General features: G+C 50.6%; 1 protein-coding gene across 3 annotated transcripts in view; it reads left to right on the top strand.

Moving 5' to 3' along the window:
- The window catches only part of CCDC60 (coiled-coil domain containing 60), a 146,068-nt gene that overhangs the window by 48,593 nt on the left and 77,688 nt on the right, over positions 1-19,787 (top strand). For all 3 annotated transcript variants that reach the window (XM_079152033.1, XM_079152034.1, XM_079152032.1), the window contains exon 2: positions 15,494-15,573. In XM_079152033.1, the coding sequence (XP_079008159.1) occupies positions 15,494-15,573 (80 nt within the window). The remainder of the gene's footprint in view (positions 1-15,493; positions 15,574-19,787) is intronic.

The following is a 19,787-nucleotide window of genomic DNA, read 5'->3' as shown; positions in this document are numbered from 1 at the left end:
TCAAAACTTCAAGGCCAAGTGCACTAAGAAGATGCAAATGGAAAGGTGCAATATATGTTCAAATATGCACACCTTCAAACAATCCAGTAGCTTCACCGCTGGGTCCATTTGCCTGGTGGTGGCCTTACCCGTCCACTCGGCCCCTCCCTGCCTTGGCGGTTTCTCTTAGACCTGTCAAAAGCAGTTACAGATGTGTATTTCTTAGGACTCTGACCCAACTTTGCAAGAGGCAGAGCTGGGATTTGAACCCAGGTCTGATCCCCAAGTCCGGCTTCTCAACACTGCCATCTGCCTGTCTCCCGCGGTAGCTCAGGTACTGAATGATCTTGTTGGCAACCAAGTCACGTCCAGGCCAGATCACACCCTAAAAAGCACCAACAATTTTTCTTCACCAATGGTTGAGCCTGTTATGGTCAGAGAAGTTCTATTAAACCTGTGATTAGACCCTAAAGAGAAATTAAATGAGTTTATGTAACCTGGATCACCAGCTGTTTCCTGCAGAGAGTTTATTCCTCTACGACTGCATTTTAGTTATATTTTGGTGTGTTACAGATTACCCCAAAATATAGCAGCTTAAGACAACAAACATTTATCATCTCCCGAGTTTCTGTGGTTTTGGCTGGGGGCCTCTGGCTCAAGAGTGTCTCCCAAGGGCACAATCAAGATGGTCACCGGGGCTACTGTTACCTCCAGGCTCAGCTGGGGGAGGGGTCACGCACACGGCTGCGGATCTGGAAGGTAACAGGTGCTCCCGAGCTATAGTAAAGATGTCAGTCCCTTGCCGTGTGAGCCTTTCCCAAAGGACAGTTCACAACCTGGAAGCCAGCTTTCCCCAGAGTAAGAGCAAGTGCCCAAGCCAGAGCCCCTGTCCATTCTGCCGCCTAGTCTCAGAAGTGACATTGTATCACGTTTGCATTTTCTATTATTCAGAAGTGAGTTACTGGGTCCCACCCACCTTCCAGAGAAGGGATCCCACAAGGGCATGAGGGTGAGGCTCACTGGGGACCATCTGGGAGGCTGCCTACCAGAGATGGGTGTGTCTGGGGCCGGAACCCACCCGGGTTTTAATCATCCACCAGCTGTGCGCTGGACGCCCTGGGGTCTCCAGAAAAAATAAAAACCCGACACTCCTACTCCCACCATGTGGCTTGGTCTTGGTACAAACTGGACCAGATACCGCTTTGTAGGGAAGAGAAAGACGTTGTAAGATGTCTAGCGGCCTGACCGGCATCTACCTACTAGATGAACCTGCCATCAAGTTGTGACAACAAAAAGGTTCTTCTTGGGACGTTGCATTGGTGTCCACAGAGGTCCAGGGGGCAGTGTGGTAGAGGAGGCCTGGCATCAGCCAGCTGGCAGGAATCCCGTTATGAATGACCTCACTATTGTCCCCAAAGCACGTTCCCGCCAATAATTAGGAAATGCAAAATGAAGTGTGACGGGAGGCTGGAATTTCACCTAATATCCATTTTCTTTAAAAAAAAAAAAAAAAATTAAATGAAAAGTAAAGGGTTCCCTGTGTCTGTAGGTTCCTAGCCCGTGGGAGCCGGGTAATGGACCGTAATTCTGTCGTGACTACTGTGACCCTCAGCTGCCTCGCCTTCTCACACATGATTGGGGAGAGAATGGCAAGAATTACAGAAAAGACCCCAGGTACCCTCGGCACTCTGATGGGATGAGGTTGGAACAGATGTTCTTTTTTATTTGGGGGTGGCATTTTTATATGTCCTTGAAAATAATCTAAGGCTAAAAATTCATCCACTAAGAAGCACATTTCATGCTTCCAAACCTGGGCTCAGAAAACTTCTCCCAAGAGCCGGACGGTGCACATTCTCGTCTTTGCAAGACATCTTAGTCTCTGTTCCAGTTAGTCCACTCTGTCCTTGTGATTCAGAGGTAGCCCAAACAGTGCACAAAGGAATGGGTAGTGTTGGTGTTCCAATAAAACTTTATTTACAAAAACCAGCCGGCTTTTCTGCATCTCCTTCTGAACACTGTGTTTCTTGACAGAACTCGGTTCCCTGAATGGGTCCTTGGCCTAATCTTAGCATTCTTCTCTCCTTCCCTCCCTCGCTCCCGTTTTCATAGTTAATTCAGCACTTTATACATTAATCTCCAGTTCCACCCTCTTCTCTAAGTCCCCATCCACCATTGACAAAATCCACTCTTGTTCCCAGCTCAGTTCCAAGGACCCCAAAGCGTGGCACCATCTTGCCCCAGACTCCTCACGGGAAAACAGAATGTCTGTGGTTAGAAAGATGTGTGTGCGTGTGCACATATGTGTGTGTGTGTGTGCATGTATGTGTGTGTGTGCATGTATGTGTGTGTGCATGTATGTGTGTGTGCATGTATGTGTGTGCGCATGTATGTGTGTGTGCATGTGTGTGTGTGCGCGCATGTATGTGTGTGTGCATGTATGTGTGTGCATGTATGTGTGTGTGCGCGTGTGTGTGTGTGCACGTATGTGTGTGTGTGCGCATGTATGTGTGTGCACGTGTGTGTTCATGCACACGTGTGTGGCTTATTTAAAATCTCTCTGGAAGAAGACACAAGAACTTGGTAACACTCGTCATCTCCAGAGAGGGGAAAATGACTGACTTGAAGACAAGGCAGATGTGACACTTTTTAACTCCATACCCTTCGGTCTGTTTTTAAACTATTTGAAAATATTGCCGATCCAAGGGGAAAAAAATTAATAGGGAAAAAAAAAATGAAAGGAAACTCAGTGTTCCGCCTTCGGTTCTCAGCTGGGGCACTCACCCTGGACTGATTTTGCTAAAGTGGCCTCACACGGCTTCTCAGCAGCACTACGAGTTTCAGGCATGTTCTGTCCTACCTGGGGACATCAGAGGAACCCACGTCGCCTCTCCCCCACCCGACTCGACTCCACATTCCAGTCACTCAAAGCTCCTGTGTGTCCCTCTGTCGGAACACCTGCCGCGAAGAACAAGTAATACCCATCACGAGGACCACGGCTCACACGCCCGTAGCACAAGACACATTCACAAGGGGAAAAGGTAACGGGTTTATGCAAGCCAGGTTTGATGTAGCACGGGATCTTCCGGAAGACCCAAAGATCCAGGGGAAATGGTGTAGTACATCTGAAGTCTGATGAGAGAAGCGGAGGGTTTGGAGAGACAGGATGGGAAGAAAGGAGGGGGAAGGGACCAGCCAGGCCTGTCTGTCCAGTCTCTTCTCTGGGTCTCTGAAATCCCTTCCTTCTTCCCCCCAGGGATGGGGCAGGAACCCATCACATGAGGACCTTCGAGGGGCCGGAGAGGAGGTCGGAGAGTGGGCTTTCTAGATTTTAAGACCTGCTTTGCAGAGAAGAGTTCTAGTTTGTGGAAGAATTCTAGTTTCCATGACCTCCCTGGAGGAAAGTGGGAGAAGGTTCCAGAGACTGGCTTCCAAGACCCTCCCAGTCTCCATCAGCTCAAAGTGCCGAGGCCTGACACACCCTGCCCACCACTTCTTGCGCTCAGCTGGGTCTGGACCCCTGATCCTGGTCCTTCCAGGCCCGGAGCTCTGTTTGATGCTGAGACCCCACCCTAGACGATGCCCAGGCCGCCAGACCTGGAGCCCCTCAGGGGAAAGGACTACGTTCTGTCCAGCATCATACCTGCGGCCAGTTTCTAGCAGTAAGAGGTTGTTTCAAACGTCTGAGCTGCTCTTGGCACCCACAGAGCCCCCCAGTGTGATCCTTGAAGGGCATGTGGGGCCAGCGTCAGAGAATCAATCCAAGCAGGACGGCAGCCACACCAAGGTTCACACCAACATCAAGCCCCAGCCAGCTCTTCTGCTTCTGGGCTCTTTTTAAGCTCAGCTCTGCTCCACCTTCTCCTGTGACAAGGAAGTTAAAAGTCATCATCCAGCCCGGCCCTGGGGCGCACACCTGTCATCCCACGACTCCGGAGGCTGAGGCAGGAGGATCATGAGTTCAAAGCCAGCCTCAGCAAAAGTGAGGCCCTGAGCAACTCAGTGAGACCTAAATACAATATAAAAAGGGCTGGGGAGGTGGCTCAGTGGCTGAGCACTCCTGAGTTCAATCCGCAGTGCCAAAAAAATAAAGAAATAAATCAAAAGAAGTCATTGTCCAGTGGGAGGCTGAGTTTCTTTGGACCTTCAGAGATTCACTCCGCTGTTGCCGAGACGTCCACATCATCCACTTCTGGGGAGAGAGAAGATGGATTGGAGCCCACAGGGACTCAGGCCCAACACACACACTTCTTCAAAGGCATGAAAGGAGTCGCTCTTGGGTCGCTCCTTGTTTCCCTTCTCTAGGATGAATTGCCAAAAAAACATTTCATTTCCCAGAAGCCAAGTAAACAGTGGTGTGTGGTAAGCAAGAAATGGAGCTCCCCGGACATCGAGGCCGGCTGAACTTCTGATCCTCCCTCTCTCTAGCTCCATGACCTCAGGCAAGTTGTTTAACTTCTCTGGGCTTCAGGGCTCTAGCTCGTAACACAGAAATAATCATTATCACACCACTCACCTTTCTCATCTCAGGGAGGAGAGGAGGATAAGGGCCCCACAGAGGCGCCACAGATGGTGTGTAGTCTCTGATGCTGCTGTTCCCTCCTTGGCCCAGGGCAGGCATTGCTAGTCAATCACAGAAATTCCTTCTGATGGGATCGGACCACAGGGAGCTCCAGACAGCCATGGCTACTCATGGGGAGATCGAAGCTGGTCCTCAGGTTGGAACCATTTGCCCTCTGGAGTCCAGCACATTTTCTAGCACATGAAACTTAAGCACGGTTATAATCATTCAACAGAACCCTCGTTGGCAAAGCTCACAATTCAGAACGGAGTGCTTGTCACATCCTGGGGCCCCCCAGGCTCCTCCAGGACTTTGAAAGACAGCTCCCAGCCCATCATTCATTCCCATTGGCTACTGGTACCTGGCAGCTGGACTCCTGGCCCCTCATATCTTCAAAAGAGCTTTCAAACGAGCTTATGAGATTAATGTATCTGATTAATTTTTTTTAACTAGGTGGATAGCACATTCGCTGCTGGCGATGCCAGCTTAGTCCCAGGGTTGATGGGGGCTCATTGATGCTGACAGCCAATTTCCATTTCAATCAAGTCAGAGAGGAGGAAGGCAGAGAAAGACAGGGGAAACCGGGACTTGATGAGAAGCCGTGGCATCTAGCGCCACCTACTGTTATATCTCTGCATTGCTCCCGTTGCTGACCATCGGGAAGTCTTGACAGCCTTAATCTGCCCTTAATGAGTTTATTTGGAAACATTTTCATAATCTCATTCCAGTTATAGTTTTCACTTATGGTTTATGATTCGATGTGTAAAAATCTACAGATATCCATGTGTTGGTGGGAATAGAATCGCGTCCTTGGCTTGCTCGGTTCACAGATCAAACCATACCGAGCACTGGCTCCAAGCTCTTGGATGAAGACCAGGCGGATGCTTAGTGAAGCACAAAGGCAGTGACTTTCCTGGGTCCTCACGGGTGGCGGGGCATGCAGCTGGGACTCTGACTCCAATCCCGTTCTCCTCCTGCATCTGTCCCTCATCCACCTCTGCCTCCCCCAGGCCACCGTGGGACCTGGCGCACACACATCAACCCCTTCAAAGCACATTCCCACTCCCTTCGTGAAGGTGCACCGTGTGGGTTTTGCTGAAGGGCACGAAGAGACGGAGCAGACAGTCACTCTGCGCCCCACGCGGGGAAAACCAATACAACCATCCCTTAAAAGCTTGCTATTTTTTTCTGTATGTCAGTTCCCCCTCCTCACCCCTGCCCCAAGACCCCCTTCTTGGAACCTTCCAATCTTCCAATCTCTGTCTGCTTCTCCAGCTTCCTCTCTCACACTCGTCTTCCTTCTTTGCAAAACAATCGCCCCCCCGCCCCTTAGAAAATGGGGAATTTGAGAAACAAACCATGGAAAGAGGTCTTTTCCCTCCAGTGTGAAGGGCGGCAAGATTTTGAATGTTCAAAGAGGCTTAATGGCTAAGGACCCACCGTAAAAGCGGGAGGTTGGGTTCCCCTTGGCTCCAACCGCTAACCAGCTGTGTGATTGACAGATAGCCAGCTGTGTGCCTTTGAACGACTCCCTCTATAGGTCCGTTTCCCCTTCTGTGAAAGGGTTCTTAATAACTGTCTTATTAGGTTATTGGGTAAAGGAAGTTATATTGATGGGAGAAAATGCTCAGCATTGTACTGACACGTGGCAGTTCCTCAATTATTTGTCAATGTAGGTCATGTGAGCACTCCCCCTCCCCATAACCACCCCGCCCCTGCAAAAGAGATTCCGTGCACTTAGACTAAAATATGAATGATGTGTCTCTCCAGAGTCGTGCGTTGTCCAACCTGTACATCCTCATATGACGGCCAGCTAGGCTTCGAGGGTCGAGGAATGCAAACCAGCAAAGAGTTAAAGGATGAGTTGAAGTTACCAAGCTGAAGGGAGAGGGATTACACAAGAGCTTCCTGGAAAGAGAGGATGGCCTGTGCAAAGGCCCTGGGGTTGGAAGGATCATGGCACATACAAGACACTTTAAGAAGGCTCTTGCGGCTGGTGGATTGTAATCAGAACATGGTAGCGGAGCACTTGAGGCAGAGCTAGATCACAGAGCTGTGTAGTTCCCAGGAGTTTGGACTTTTAAAACAATACAGAACTTTGTTAAAGTGTGTTGGGCAAGGGAACGGGACCAGCTGTGCATTTGGGAAGGGTCACCTGTGTGGACATGGGCCCCAGGGAACAAGAGCAAAGGGGGAAGCCACTGGCAGGTGTGTCTACTGTCCGAGCGGGGTCCACGGCAGCAAGATGGGAGTGAACCCGTGGAATGGAGGGAAGGTAGACTGGGAGGACTTTTGAAGGAATAAAGCCAACAGGACTTGATGAACGGACTCGGGGGTCGGCAAATCCTTCATTCTAAGTTTTATTTTACTTTTGATTGACACACAGTCATCCTGCAGACTTCTTCCATAAGGGACAGGTAGTGAGCTGTCCAGGCTTTGCGGGCACTGCCGTCTCTGCAGGCGCCGCTGGAGCCTGCTGTCACGGCAGGGGACTGTGCCTGGACAGCCAGCGGCACATGTGGGCCGCGGCCGCGTCCCAGGGAAAGGGCAACTGACAAAAGCCAGCAGCAGGCCACCGAGGGCTGACCCCTGGGTGAGATGAGCGCAGGCAGGGTGACAGGGAGAGCGGAGGCTGAGCTCCGCCCGCGGTCCCTGTGACTCTACCTCTGATCCTCGGTTTCCCTTGTGGCAAAAGAGGAGTAAAGACGCCTCTGGGGGGCAGGGGCTGGAGGATGAAGTGCAGCCATGTAATCAGACGCCTGCTGTGGGGCCTATAGAAGATCTGTCCACAAACACACCCCAGGAGACACCGCCACCCCCAGAGCCCGGCTTCGGCCGCGGTACCTGGGTGGCCCGTGGTGGGCAGAGCAGAGCGGAGCCATGGCAGCTGGACCCTGCGTGGCAGAGGTGCCTGGGCCCCTTGGTGATCCCCCATTGACCTGTGGGCTTGAGACGGTGATGGACACACATCCTCACCCCTCAGGCGCCAAAGAGCCGGCTCAGCCAGGCCGCACCAGGAGCAGGACACCAGAAGCTTTCTGCCCGGGGACCCTGGCTCCTTCTTGTCCTCCCACTCTAGCCCCCCGGGGGCCCCTGCTGCTTCGTGTCCCCTAAGTTCTCAGCAGGGGCTTGGTCTCCTCCCAGACCACAGCCCCCTCCCTTCCAATCCTCCCACCCCAACTTCCTTTTTCCTGGGTTTGCAAGACATGTGGCGGGAGGGAGGCCCCGACAGGTCCTGCCTTAGGTGCATGGATCCACTAAAGGACTCCGGCAGAATAGTTCCCATTCCAGAGTGAAGGTTCGACGTGGATGAGGGTACCATCCCCACCTTAAATCCTTATGTCCCACAAATAAAATAAGATGCAAACTCATTCTCCCCCAAAGGAAAGGGCCCATCAGCACCTCAAAACCATGAGAGTTGCAGCAACTGCTGTCCCTTACTTAGTTAGGCCAGTGGTGCAGGCCTGTAATCCCAGCGGCTCCGGAGGCTGAGGCAGGAGGATGGCAAATTCAAGGCCAGCCTCAGCAACTTTAGGGAGGCCCTAAGCAACTTAATAAGACTCTGCCTGGAAATAATAAATAACAAGGGCTGGGGATGTCGATCAGTGGCTGGCCACCCCTGGGTTAGATCCCCAGTGCAAAACAATAAACAATACAAGGGGGCAGAGGTGGGCAGAACAGAGCAGCTGTTCAGGACACGCGCCGCAATGCCAGCTGAACTTGAGTTCCAGCGCAGACTTGGCCACAGGGTAGCACATCACTTACACCTTCCGAAGCCTCCGCTTGCTCCCCGCGAAGTTGAGCGGTATGACCAGGACAGACGGAATGGTGGGCTTCACAGAAGAATGCACTCGGCACAGGCCAAGGCACCTGGGCGGGCCGCATTGTGGGATCAGCACTGGCTCCACTTCACAGCTGAGGAAACTGAGACCCAGGGAGCACATACGACTCGCTCCAGGTCATCCAACTGCCAAGCGACAGAGCCAGGTGGTTCCCGCCTTGGCCTTTCCAACAACAAAAGCCTTTCCATTCATTCCGTCCCCTTCCTGCTTCTCAGCTCCCAGGTTAAACCAAACCACTTCTAAAAGCCACCATTTAAACAGTTCTGACCCGAGAATACTAAAGGTGGGTGCACCGGCCAGACAATACCTCCCGGGCCCAGGGCTCCTCGGCCAGTCCACGCGCCCCACGCCCAGCCCCCCACACTTATCAGCTGATGAACGGACGCATTACAGGACATCAGGCGTCCGTCCTTGCTCATGACCCCGCTCTCAAAAACGCATTTAATAGGCAAAGAAAGGCCGCCGCTGGAACCTGCCGTAGCAAAGGTGGACAGCAGGACTTTATTTTCCAGGAAACAAGAAAAAAAAAAAAAAAAATAGAGCCACCACCCACACTCTGCAGGACAACAGAAAGACCAGAGGCCCTGGAGGCCAAAGGCACACCCAGGGAAAGCTGGGACTGAGAAGCCCAAACCGACTCTTGCCGAGATGGCTTCTGTGCGCCCAGGCTGGGCGTTATTCCCAAGAGCCAAACAGAGAACGTCCACAGAGACGGCGACGGGGTGGTGCTTGGTCTTTATTTTCTCCCCGTTGCTTTTGACATCTTTTTCTGGTTGCCCGCAACAGGGACTCGTGAGTTGGTTTCATAACCAGAATAAAATCACAAAGGTGGCGTGGTGTTGAGCATGAGATGCCTGGGCCGGGAGGTGTAAGGACCCCGGGGAGCGAGGGGGACCTAGGACAGGTGGGTTTTGGTGAGGAGGAGGCGGCCTGCAAGGACCTGGGACACCTAGTGGTTTCTAGAGAAAGAAACAGGGAGGAGTAAGAGGACTCGGGATACCTGGAAACATGGCGGCCACAGTTGGGATCTGGGATGTCTCCGAAAGGCCCTGTGTTCAAGTCTGGGTCACCAGCTTCTTGGTGCTGTTGGAGGTGGCGGAAGCGTTCAGAGCCAGGATCCCCGAGGCGGGTTCTGGGACCTGCCCTTTCCTCCACCTTTCTCTCTTGGTTTTCTGCCACAAGATGAGCGGTTAGATTCTGTTGGCACCTCCGCCATGAAGTGCCGCCTCACCACGGGCCCAAACCAAGGGGCCAATTGATGGCAGACCGAAGTCCCCGAGTCTGTCAGCTAAAACAAACCTCCTCTCTTCATCCTCTCAGGTGTACTAGTAATGAAAAGCCAGCTAACACCATGGTTTTTGATAATGATTTTGAGAGACAGGATAATCACAACGCTGGATGTGCCTGTCAGCCATGGGACCTGAGGCTTCGGATCAAAAGATAAGGCGCTTCTAGTTACCATCTGTGAAGGGGGACTTAATTAAAGGAAAGGAAGAACCAGTTTTACGGCCCAAAAGCGGCCTGGGGCTGAGGCATCATTAGCCTGAGCTATAACCCCACACCCGTTGGCTTTGGGCTCTCATTTCCATTTCCTGCGCCCACAGAGGGACTGGTCCTTGCAAACTACCCGTTTCCCAGGTGACCTTGTCAGGGGCTTCCACGTAAGTTCAGGCACTAGGAGGCACCCGCAGGAAACTGGAGGTGGGAGCTGGTGTGGTTTTGCCCCTCTGCTGCTCAGCTTCCAGCCCCACCTCCAACTGAAACTCCCTGTCCCCCCACCCCAGTCCCCGTGAGCTGAGTCCACACCAGGTGGCCGGACTCCGCCTTGGAAGGGCACCTCTCCCCGAGTCCCTCCAGCCCTGGAGGTGGTCCAGGCTGCCTTCTTCTGCTGATCTCTAGCTCCTTGCCACCCCTAACTGGCCGTTCAGATCTTCCAACGCCTCTGTGACGACTCCCCAGTATTAAAGTCCCTCGGTCGGACCGCCTAACACTTGCTTCCACTTCCTGCCTGGACCCTGCCGGACACAGGGTGTTCAAACAAACCGTTAACGGACATACCGATTCCGGATTCTTAGACTCCATTTCAACCAGCATTAAACATTTATATTTTGCCTGTGTTGAGAGAATTAGTTGGAATTGCTGCACAAACACACCCCAAAGAAACCTATTATCTTATTAGAATTAATGTATGTAAATTGCAGAAGGATTAAAAAAAAGAATAACCAAAGTAAAGTTATTATTTGATTACTTATAACTCAGACATCTGATGGTGACATCCCGGTGAAGGACGCCCACACCAAAGCCTTCCTTCCCGCTCATCACGTGCCCTCACCAATGCTTCGCCATTGAGATGGTAGCAATTTCCAGAAGTTTCCATGGATCTTACCGATACAAATCTTTAAGGCCCTCTGCGATCTAATCCCTTTACACTTCATAGCACGCGTTCTCACTTCAGGTTTTTTTTCCCTTCCCGCCTTTGCACATCAATACATGATCAGGCCCAGCCACACCGAGTGCCAACAGCCAAGGGGCAGCACCTGCGTGGCTCACCCTGCCCGCGACGCCTGGGCTGGCGGTTAAGGGTTCCCCTGCGATTCACGCTGCCGTGATGGGCAGCCCCCTGGATGATCGTTTCATCCTTGCTACACCATGTCCTTGTATCCAAGTGGAATAACCGTAGCAGCGGGGCCAGTGTGGTGGTGCATTGCTTAACGACAGGGACACGTTTGGAGGAACACATGGGCGGTGACTCTGGTGTGCCAACATCTTGGGGCGCTCCGACACCAAAGGAGAGGGGGACCCTGCCACACACCCAGGCACAGCACAGCGTGTTGTCTCATGGTGAACCTTTCTGATAAGTAGCAAGTGCCTGCTCCAGTAATGACAGGCAGTGTCGTCTTCACCGAGTAGCACCTAGCGAGCGTGATCACACCGCTCTGCTTTCGCACAACCAGCAGCTCGGTAGGCTTGCTCACACCCAGCATCACTGCACGTGATTCAGGCCACCCACTCTGACCTCACTACACAGAGGAAATTTTCAGCTCCGTTATAACCACCATCGAATACGTCCCTGTTGATCTCAGTGCCGTTATGCACATTGCTGTGTTGTTGTTATTATTATTATTATTATTATTATTTGGTAAGGGGGATTGAATCCAGGGATGCTCTCCCACTGAGCTACATCCCCAGCCCTTATGGTTTGTTGTTGTTGTTGTTGTTGTTGTTGTTGTTGTTGTTGTTGAGACAGGGTCTTGCTAAGTTGCTGAAGCTGCCCTTGAACTTGCTGTCCCCCTGACTCTGGGGTTGCAGGTGTGCACCACCACGCCCTGCCTGTATTTCAGGGTCTGATACACACATGCTAAACTTCCCCCTAGAAAGGTGGTAGAAAGAGTGACTTTCGGAGGCTGGATGAACTGAATTTTGTTCATATCAAATGATGTTTGTAAATGTCCTGACAACAGGACTCGCTCATTCGACACCAGTTATCACCACCGGTTTATTATCATTGGAATTAAACAACCGGGAGCTCGAGGGTCCCATCCCATCCTGCTACACTTTGGTGTCAAGCCAAGGACAGTTAGGCTTTGCTGCTAGAGGTTTCCAGCACCCACCTCAGTCAACACAAATTCACTCCATGACGCGAATCCCTGATGCGTGGACAATTATCATCCGGTGACATTTGGGGAAAAACTGAAGAGGCTGGAGGGTTCAGTAGCCACATGGCTGTTCTATCAAAAAGGATTTTGATCATGCACTTTCTAATTACCTGGCAGGAAAATGTGTTTATTTTTACCTTCGTTCGTGTGTGTGAGTAGTTCATGGCATCTTTTAAGAAAGCAACTTTGATCCTGCAGGGAAGAAGGATCACAAAGAAAGGCTACCTCAGTTCCAAATATTTGGTCTCAATATGGCCAATGTCATTGTTTTCACGGTGAAATGTTCTAGGATGAGAATCTCCTGATTCTGATCTCTCACAAGGGGTGGAAGAAGGGGAAGAAGAAGTCCTACTGATAATATAGTTCCTGACTATATTATACTTCCTGGTCTCTGCCTGTCTCCTCACTCCCAAAGGAGGGACACACTTCAGATAGAAATCTTGCAATTTCAGGTATCAGAAAACCCAATTCACATGGATTTAAATAATAAAAGAAGCACTCACAAAAGGTCAAGGTTCTAGTGAAGCCTGATAATTTAAACAAGGTGATGAGACTGACTCTCTTCTATGCCTCCTCCCTCATCTTCTTATCCTGGGGCTGGTTCTCCCCATGGGCACAAAATAGCTGCCAACAACTCCCAAGGCATGTCTGCTTTCCCATTCATAGTCAAGTGACAAAAGAGAATATCTCTTCCTGTGGTTCCTGGAAGATGTAGGAATTATGCTTTCAGTGAATCCCTGGGAAATATCTGCTTGCATCTCCTTTGCTCAAATGGGGTCACATGATCAGTCCTGACCCAGTCACTGCTGAAGGACACTGTGTTGTTATCTGGCTTCAGTCATTCGGGGCCACCACTGCAGCACTGCGGTGCTATCAGTGTCTCCTAAAACACAGGTGCTGGGGGTGGGCGGTGGCAAAAATCCTGGGCAGGAAACAGGTATCAAGAGGGAGAGAGAAGGGATTCCAGGTATCTGAGAAAAGCAAATGTCCCTCGTGTGAAAATTCGAGAAAGTTCTCCTGCAGATACTCACGAACCTCCTCAGAAGGGAATCTCTCTGCCCACTTCCCCAGTCCCTCAGGATGAATGTTGAGGGTTTACCCTCAACTTTCAGCCCAAGAGGCTGGAACATTCTGGAGGGTTGAGATGAACAAGTTGCATGATCTGTAACCCATTGTTAATAACAGCTGAAGGGCTGAACTTTGTACATGATTCCCTCGTTGCATATCAAGTTGAGCTCATTCAAGGCTATCCCAGACTTTTGGGCCTCCAAATACAGATGCTTCCCAACTTACCATGGGGCCATATCCTGATCAATTCATCATAAGGTGACCTTGTCATAAATCAAAAGCACATTTAAGGCACCTCACCTGCCAATCATCAGAGTAGTCTACTTTAAACATGCTCAGAACACTTACATTGACCTATGGTTGGGTGAAATCATTTGGCACAAAGCCTATTTTACAGTAAAATGTTGACTGACTCATGTAGTATATTGACCATTGTACTGAAAGCTAAAAAATAAAAAGAATGGGTTGTCTGGGTGTATACTTTGGCACATCGTAAAGTTGAAAAGTTAAGTCAACCCAATGTTAAGCCGGGGATCATCTGTACTTTCACCAATGAACAAGGAGTAGTTAAAGTTACACATACTCTGGGGAAATTCCATGGATTCCCGTCTCTTCTTCTGAGCTGCCTTGGGTGGGGACATGTACTGGCTAACCCAGGAGCAAAGTGGTAGAGAATTGGGCAGGCCAGGAACTGCCCCTGCCCGCTCCCAGTCTCCATCCCCCATCTGACCACCACAAACCCCATGCAACTTTGATACAACTTCACTCCTCACCTTCACTTTCTCTTTAAAAACCCAGAGCAACAGGCATCAGAGCCCAATTTCATCATGGCGGCCACAGAGAAACCACCCATCTCCTCCCTCGCGTTCATAGGATTTGTTGGTAAACCCCGTTCTCACCCTGCTTTCAAAAAAATATTCCAAGTAAACACTACCACCAGTCAGTCTTTGGCCATCTTTTAAGTAGTTTCTCTTTTTTTGTTCCAAACTCAAGGAAATGCACAAAAAAGAAAGAAATGAAGCCCACTATCATCCCATCGCCAGAGAGAGCGCTACATTTGGGAACTGTATCCTTTCACATCTTTGATATATGTACATTCACAGAGATTGTTTTTCAAAAAACAAAAGCAGATTCATGCTCTACATGTTACTTGGTAACATGTGTTCTCACCCCAAGAACTCAGACATTACTCGATAATTGTGCTACCCTTACATTTAATTGCTATATATATTCTGATGTTTAGAGGCATCAAAATTATTTAACCTGTCTTCCGTTGTAAGCAGAATAGGTTGATTTCCAACAGTTTGCTATTACCAGCAGCATTATGGTGAACGATCTTGTCGATGGGCCTCATTGCCCATTCAGGAATATTCCCTTAGGATATTTGATGGTAGACATTAGAACCAAGAGCGTGCTCACTTCTAAAGCATTTGGTATGCACAGATGAATGGTCCTTCCAAAAAGTTATCCCAACTTATTCTCCTCACCAGATTTATTTGAGTGCCCATTTTCCCGTAATTTCTTACCACTTCTTTTTATTATTTAAAAAAATGTGTAGGAATTAATTTCAAGGAAGGATAAACCAGATAATATCCTGGGTCATGTTTCTCTAAACTGGGATCTGAGAAAAGTGACTATTTTATTAAAATATAGTTAATTTAGCTTCTTTATGTTGACCTGGTATTAACCTAGGATTGGTAAAGTTTTGTACTGTGAAGTTTCCCCAACGTCTACTGAAGAAATTGAGGTTCCCAGAGGTTGAGTAATTTGTTCAAGTTCACATAATTGGCCGTTGGGCAAAATCAAGATCAGAGCTCAGGTCCACTGTGTCCAAAGCCCTTTCTGTGTCCACTGTGCCTCAAGGCCCCCCTTGGTGTAGAGACAGACTCTGTGCTGCCCACGACCATCCAAGCTACACAGACATTGCTGTGGTTTGAATCTGGAACGTTCCCACGCGCTAACAGCTTGGTCCTCAGAGTGGCAGTATCAGGAGGTAGTGGAGTCGTTTGGAGGTGGGGCCTGGCGGGAGGTCTTTAGGTCATTGGGGGCAAGGCTTCAATGGGGATTGTGGGCCCTGGTGCTTTCCCTTCTGTTTTTTGCTTCCTGCAATGAGGTGAGAGATTTGCTCCACCACCTGTGCCCATCACAAGGAGCTTCCTCACTCTAGGCCCAAAGTAAGGGGGTCAACCCATCCCGGACCTGAACTTCCAAGACCACGAGCCAAAGTAAACCTTTCCTCTTTCTAGCTGGATCCTCTCAGGGTGTTTGTTATAGTAACTGAAATCTGGCTAACAGACACCTCAGGGGAACACCTGTACCTCTGTCTCTGGCTCCATCTGGACCCATTATATTAACACCCCCTTTTCTCTCACTTCTTATTGTCTCATCAGGCCTCAGACAAGCCAATGAGGAGCATCAAGTATATGGAAAAGGAAATAATAAACCTCAAAAAAGACCTCAGGCGAAGCCGGTGAGTGAGTCTCTAGGGAAAGAACCACAGACCACCTGTCGGGATGAGCCAGCTGTGGGGTGGGTGAAACCAGAGTTTTGAGATGAAACTGGATTCCCTGCTTCTGCTGGCAGATGGGATCCCTGCAGGCTGCAGGCCTCACCAACTTCCTTCCAGCTCTTGTCTCACAAAGTTGAGGAATGAAATCCTCGGACAGTAACAGAAGGGAAGAGTGAACGGGGTAGGATTTTTTTAAGTGAGAAGAGAGAAAACCCCAGCAATGCAGGAGGGGACCTGGTAGTGTTACCAGGTGGGAGTATTCAGAGAAACCAAGCAGTATGGAGATGCCCAGGGTCTACCCCGATTCTTGCCATCAAGTCAGAAAAGTTCCAGCCATGTCACTCAGAGTAACAGGCCTGAGTTTATTGAAGGGATAGGAAAAGGGAAAGGGGCACTCTCAAGGGAGAGAGAGGGTCCTCTCAGAGAAGAGAGGAACAATGTGCCTCTCCTGTACTCGGGTTTTATTGGAAATCCCAGAGAAGTTTCCAGAGACTCTCGCCCAGGTCCACCTCCTAACTTTTGACTGACCACAGGATGACATCGGACTTTCAAGTCCCCACTGCCTTGACAACTCTAGGTCACCTTGGCCCTTGCTGACCGACCGGTTCTAACTGGATTCCTAACCATCCATTCTTACAGAGTTTGTGGTCAGGAGAAATGATCCTTATCTTCCTGAGCCCCAGGATCCAGTCTGTGAGAAGGGTCTCCAAGGTCTCCCCACCTCAGGGTAACTTGGGTCTTTCTTATCGATGTCATTTGGGGCCTGCATTTCTCCTGCAGATAACAGGTGTCTTGCAGGGGAGAGGGACATATCCTGTCCGCTGAAGCCAGGCAGGGCTGCAGGCAAATGGCTTCTTGGAAGTATGTGGGGGTTCATTGCAGTGGGCCTGCTTAATAGAATCATCCCCTCAACCCCGGGTTCCGTTCCCACCATTCACATCTACCTGCCCCCAGTCAGCGGGAGGCGGCTGAGTCCCTGTCAAATCCCAGTGTCCCCTCAGCCTTTAACGTTCAGCAGAGGACTGGCGGAAGGGCAGTCAGTAGCTGCAGGCAGGAGCCCTGACCTCACTGGGCATTTCAGGGAACATCCGTGGACCCACCTCGTTCTGACCTAGAGCTCTCTCTGCTCTCCATCCAGGCGTAAATCCAGCTCTAGAGAGTCCCCACAGGCTCCAGAAAATCTTCCTTAGTACCACAGATGTGCCCGATAATAGCAGGGAGTCAGATAGACTCGGTGTCCATCACGGACCCTGCCACCTACCCAGCTGGTGACACTGGAGGTGTCCTCTCACCAGCCCAGGTCTCTGTTCCTTTATCTGCAAAATGAGAATAAAAGGGGTCATTGCCAGACCTGGGGGGAAGGAGGCCTATGACTCACTTCCTGTGGCCCTGAGCACCTTCCCCAGGCGCTCCTCATTCCTTCCCTCCCTGGTGGTGTGAGCAAATGGAGATCCAGGGAAATACTTTATTTGTCTCTAAGTGGTAAGACAGTATTGTTTTTCTTCTTTATCCCTGGACTCTTTCCTGAGAGCCGGAACATTCCAAAGGGGGATCACAAAATGGGGCTTTTGGCAAAGCGATTCCAGGCAGAGACTTGGCACTGAACACTCAGGAGGTGTGCCAGGATGGGTGGTATAGGCAATGGGGAGGGTCAGTGCATCGTAGACACCTCCCACGCTGAGTCGGACCAGAGCGAGGTGCGCGGGGAGACTCTTCCTCCCTCCACCTGTGTCATCTCCAAGTTCCCACGCCCCACAGCCGTCTCCACCCTGCCTCTGCTGGAACTGATTACGGAGCCCAAGAAGGGACATGGCGGGCAGGAAGGAGGACCGAGGGTAGGTCGAAGAGAGGATCCCAGAAAGTGACCTTCCCCCTGTCTGCCCGCTCTGTCTGCTCTTCAAGTGTCTCTGGATAGTCACCGGCCAGTGGGAACATAGAGTGAGCCACGTATGTCATTTTGAGTTTTTGACCAGTCACACTAAAGAATGTTAAAAAAAAACCACAGGCAGAAGCTATTCTAATACTAAATTTCATTTAACCCAATATGTCCAAAATAGTATCATTCAACAGGTAATCAATATAAAAAGGTATTTAATGAGAATGCTTTTCATTTAGTTTCTGGTACATGATTTAAAAAGGGATGAAATGCTGAAAAATAATGAATGCTAGAAAACCCAGGGAGTAGCCAGGCACCCTGGCGCACACCTGTCATCCCAGCAGCTCGGAGGCTGGGGCAGGAGGACCGTGAGTTCAAAGCCAGCCTCAGCAAATTAGCGAGACCTTCGGCAGCTCAGCGAGACTCTGTCTGTAAATAAAATATAAAAAAAAGGGCTGGGGATGTGGCTTAGTGGTTAAGTGCCCCTGGATTCAATCCCCAGTATGAAAGAAAGAAAGAAAGAAAGAAAGAAAGAAAGAAAGAAAGAAAGAAAGAAAGAAAGAAAGAAAGAAAGAGCGAAAATAGAAAACCCACAGCGTATTTCATACTTGGGGGTACATATTAATTTGGACCAACCACATTTCAAGTGTCTAATAGTTGCTGGGGACAAAATTTCATATACTGAAGCCCTAAGCCCCAATGTGACTGTAGTAGGAGCTGGGGTCCTTGGAGAGGTATTTAAGGTAAAATGAGGTCATCAGGGTGTGGCCCTAATCCAGTCCTACTGGTGTCTTGAGGGACATCAGAGATGTGTACAGAGAGGTCATGTGAGGTCTCAGCAAAGAAGGCAGGAACAGAGCCCTCAGGAGAACCAACCCCGGGTCAGGAACTTCCGCCCTCCAGAACCAGGAGAAAACAAATCTCTGTTCAAGCCACCCGGGCTGTGGTCTCCTGTCTCAGAAGCCCCGGCGGTCTAATCATAGAACGGTCAGCACTGAGAGCATCCTGCAGACCATGTCCCCAGCCTGAGGGAACCCATGGGGCTCAGCCTGACGGTCTCTGGTGGAGCCGAGCTCAGACATGGCGTTTGAACTTGGCTCTCAGAATCAAGGGCTGGGCTCTCCCCGACCCTCTGTTAGTTGTGGACACATTGGCCTCTGCGGCATTTGAGGCTGACGCCCTGGGAACTTCGGCGCTCCAAGGACTGGTGAGAGGCGGGAAGCCAAGGGTGATCTGGGCAGCAGCTGTAGCAGAAAGAAAAGAACGAGGAGCCCCCCACAGGGGTGCCTGTGCCTCATGGTGCCTAGAAGACACTCCAGGCTTGGCAGGGAAGTCGGCTCAGACTCAAGGTCCAAAACACAGACTCAGCTCTTCACCAGGGACACCCCCCCCCCCCGCCGTCAGAACAGACGCTGAATGCCATCAGCCCAAAGACCCAGCCACAAAGGCGAGTCCGAATCTCCAGAACCCAAGAAGGGAGGGTCATCTGCACCTCCAGCAACAGCTGCTAACGGCATCCATGCTGACGAGGTGCCGGATGCCAAGATGGAGCCAGCCTAAGGAGGACAAGGAGCGCAGCGAGCGGCTCGCACGCCCAGCCCGTTTCTAAACTCTCAGGAAACTCGCAAGCCACTTACAGAACACGGCTATGGGCAAAAATCCAGTGATAAGCCGGGCTTGGTGCTCACTCCTGTCACCCCAGCAGCTTGGGAAGCTGAGGCAGGAGGATTGAAAGTTCAAAGCCAGCCTCAGCAACGTAGTGAGCAAGGGCTGGGGATGTGGCTCCTGGATTCAATCCCTGGTACCAAAGAGGATAAATAAATGATAATAAATCAATCATTAAATAGATCATACAACAAAAATACATTGGAAATGCTCCTTCCTGGTTATCCTATAGGCTTTGCTGTGGTCTAGGTTCTTGAGGCTCCTGATGGTTGGTGGATGTGCCCCGCTCCTGGTTCACCGATGCCACACTGGAGCTTGAAATCAACCCACATGGGAATATCTATACAATGGAACTCAGCAAGCACTGCAAATCAGGGCTCAACAACCGGTTCCAGGAAGCTGGTTGTTGCCCGTTTGCCAGCACACCACTGGGCACGTGCCCCAAGAACGGCAAAGGCTGAGTTTCCCGCTGACCCCAGAGACCGGAGTGGATTGATGGAAAGGTGCAGACCACGGCAATTTCTCCACCTTTCAGTTGGCAAGCGGAGTCCATCACTCCTGCCAGACACACTCACCACGGCTCTGAACCAGCTAGAATTCAACATCCTCATCAGACAGACTAAGCCTGTCCAAC

Source organism: Sciurus vulgaris (assembly GCF_902686455.1).
Source record: "Sciurus vulgaris genome assembly, chromosome: 8".
Lineage (NCBI taxonomy): Eukaryota > Metazoa > Chordata > Mammalia > Rodentia > Sciuridae > Sciurus > Sciurus vulgaris.
Note: the sequence above shows the minus strand (reverse complement) of the source record. Positions and strands in the feature narration are given on the sequence as shown.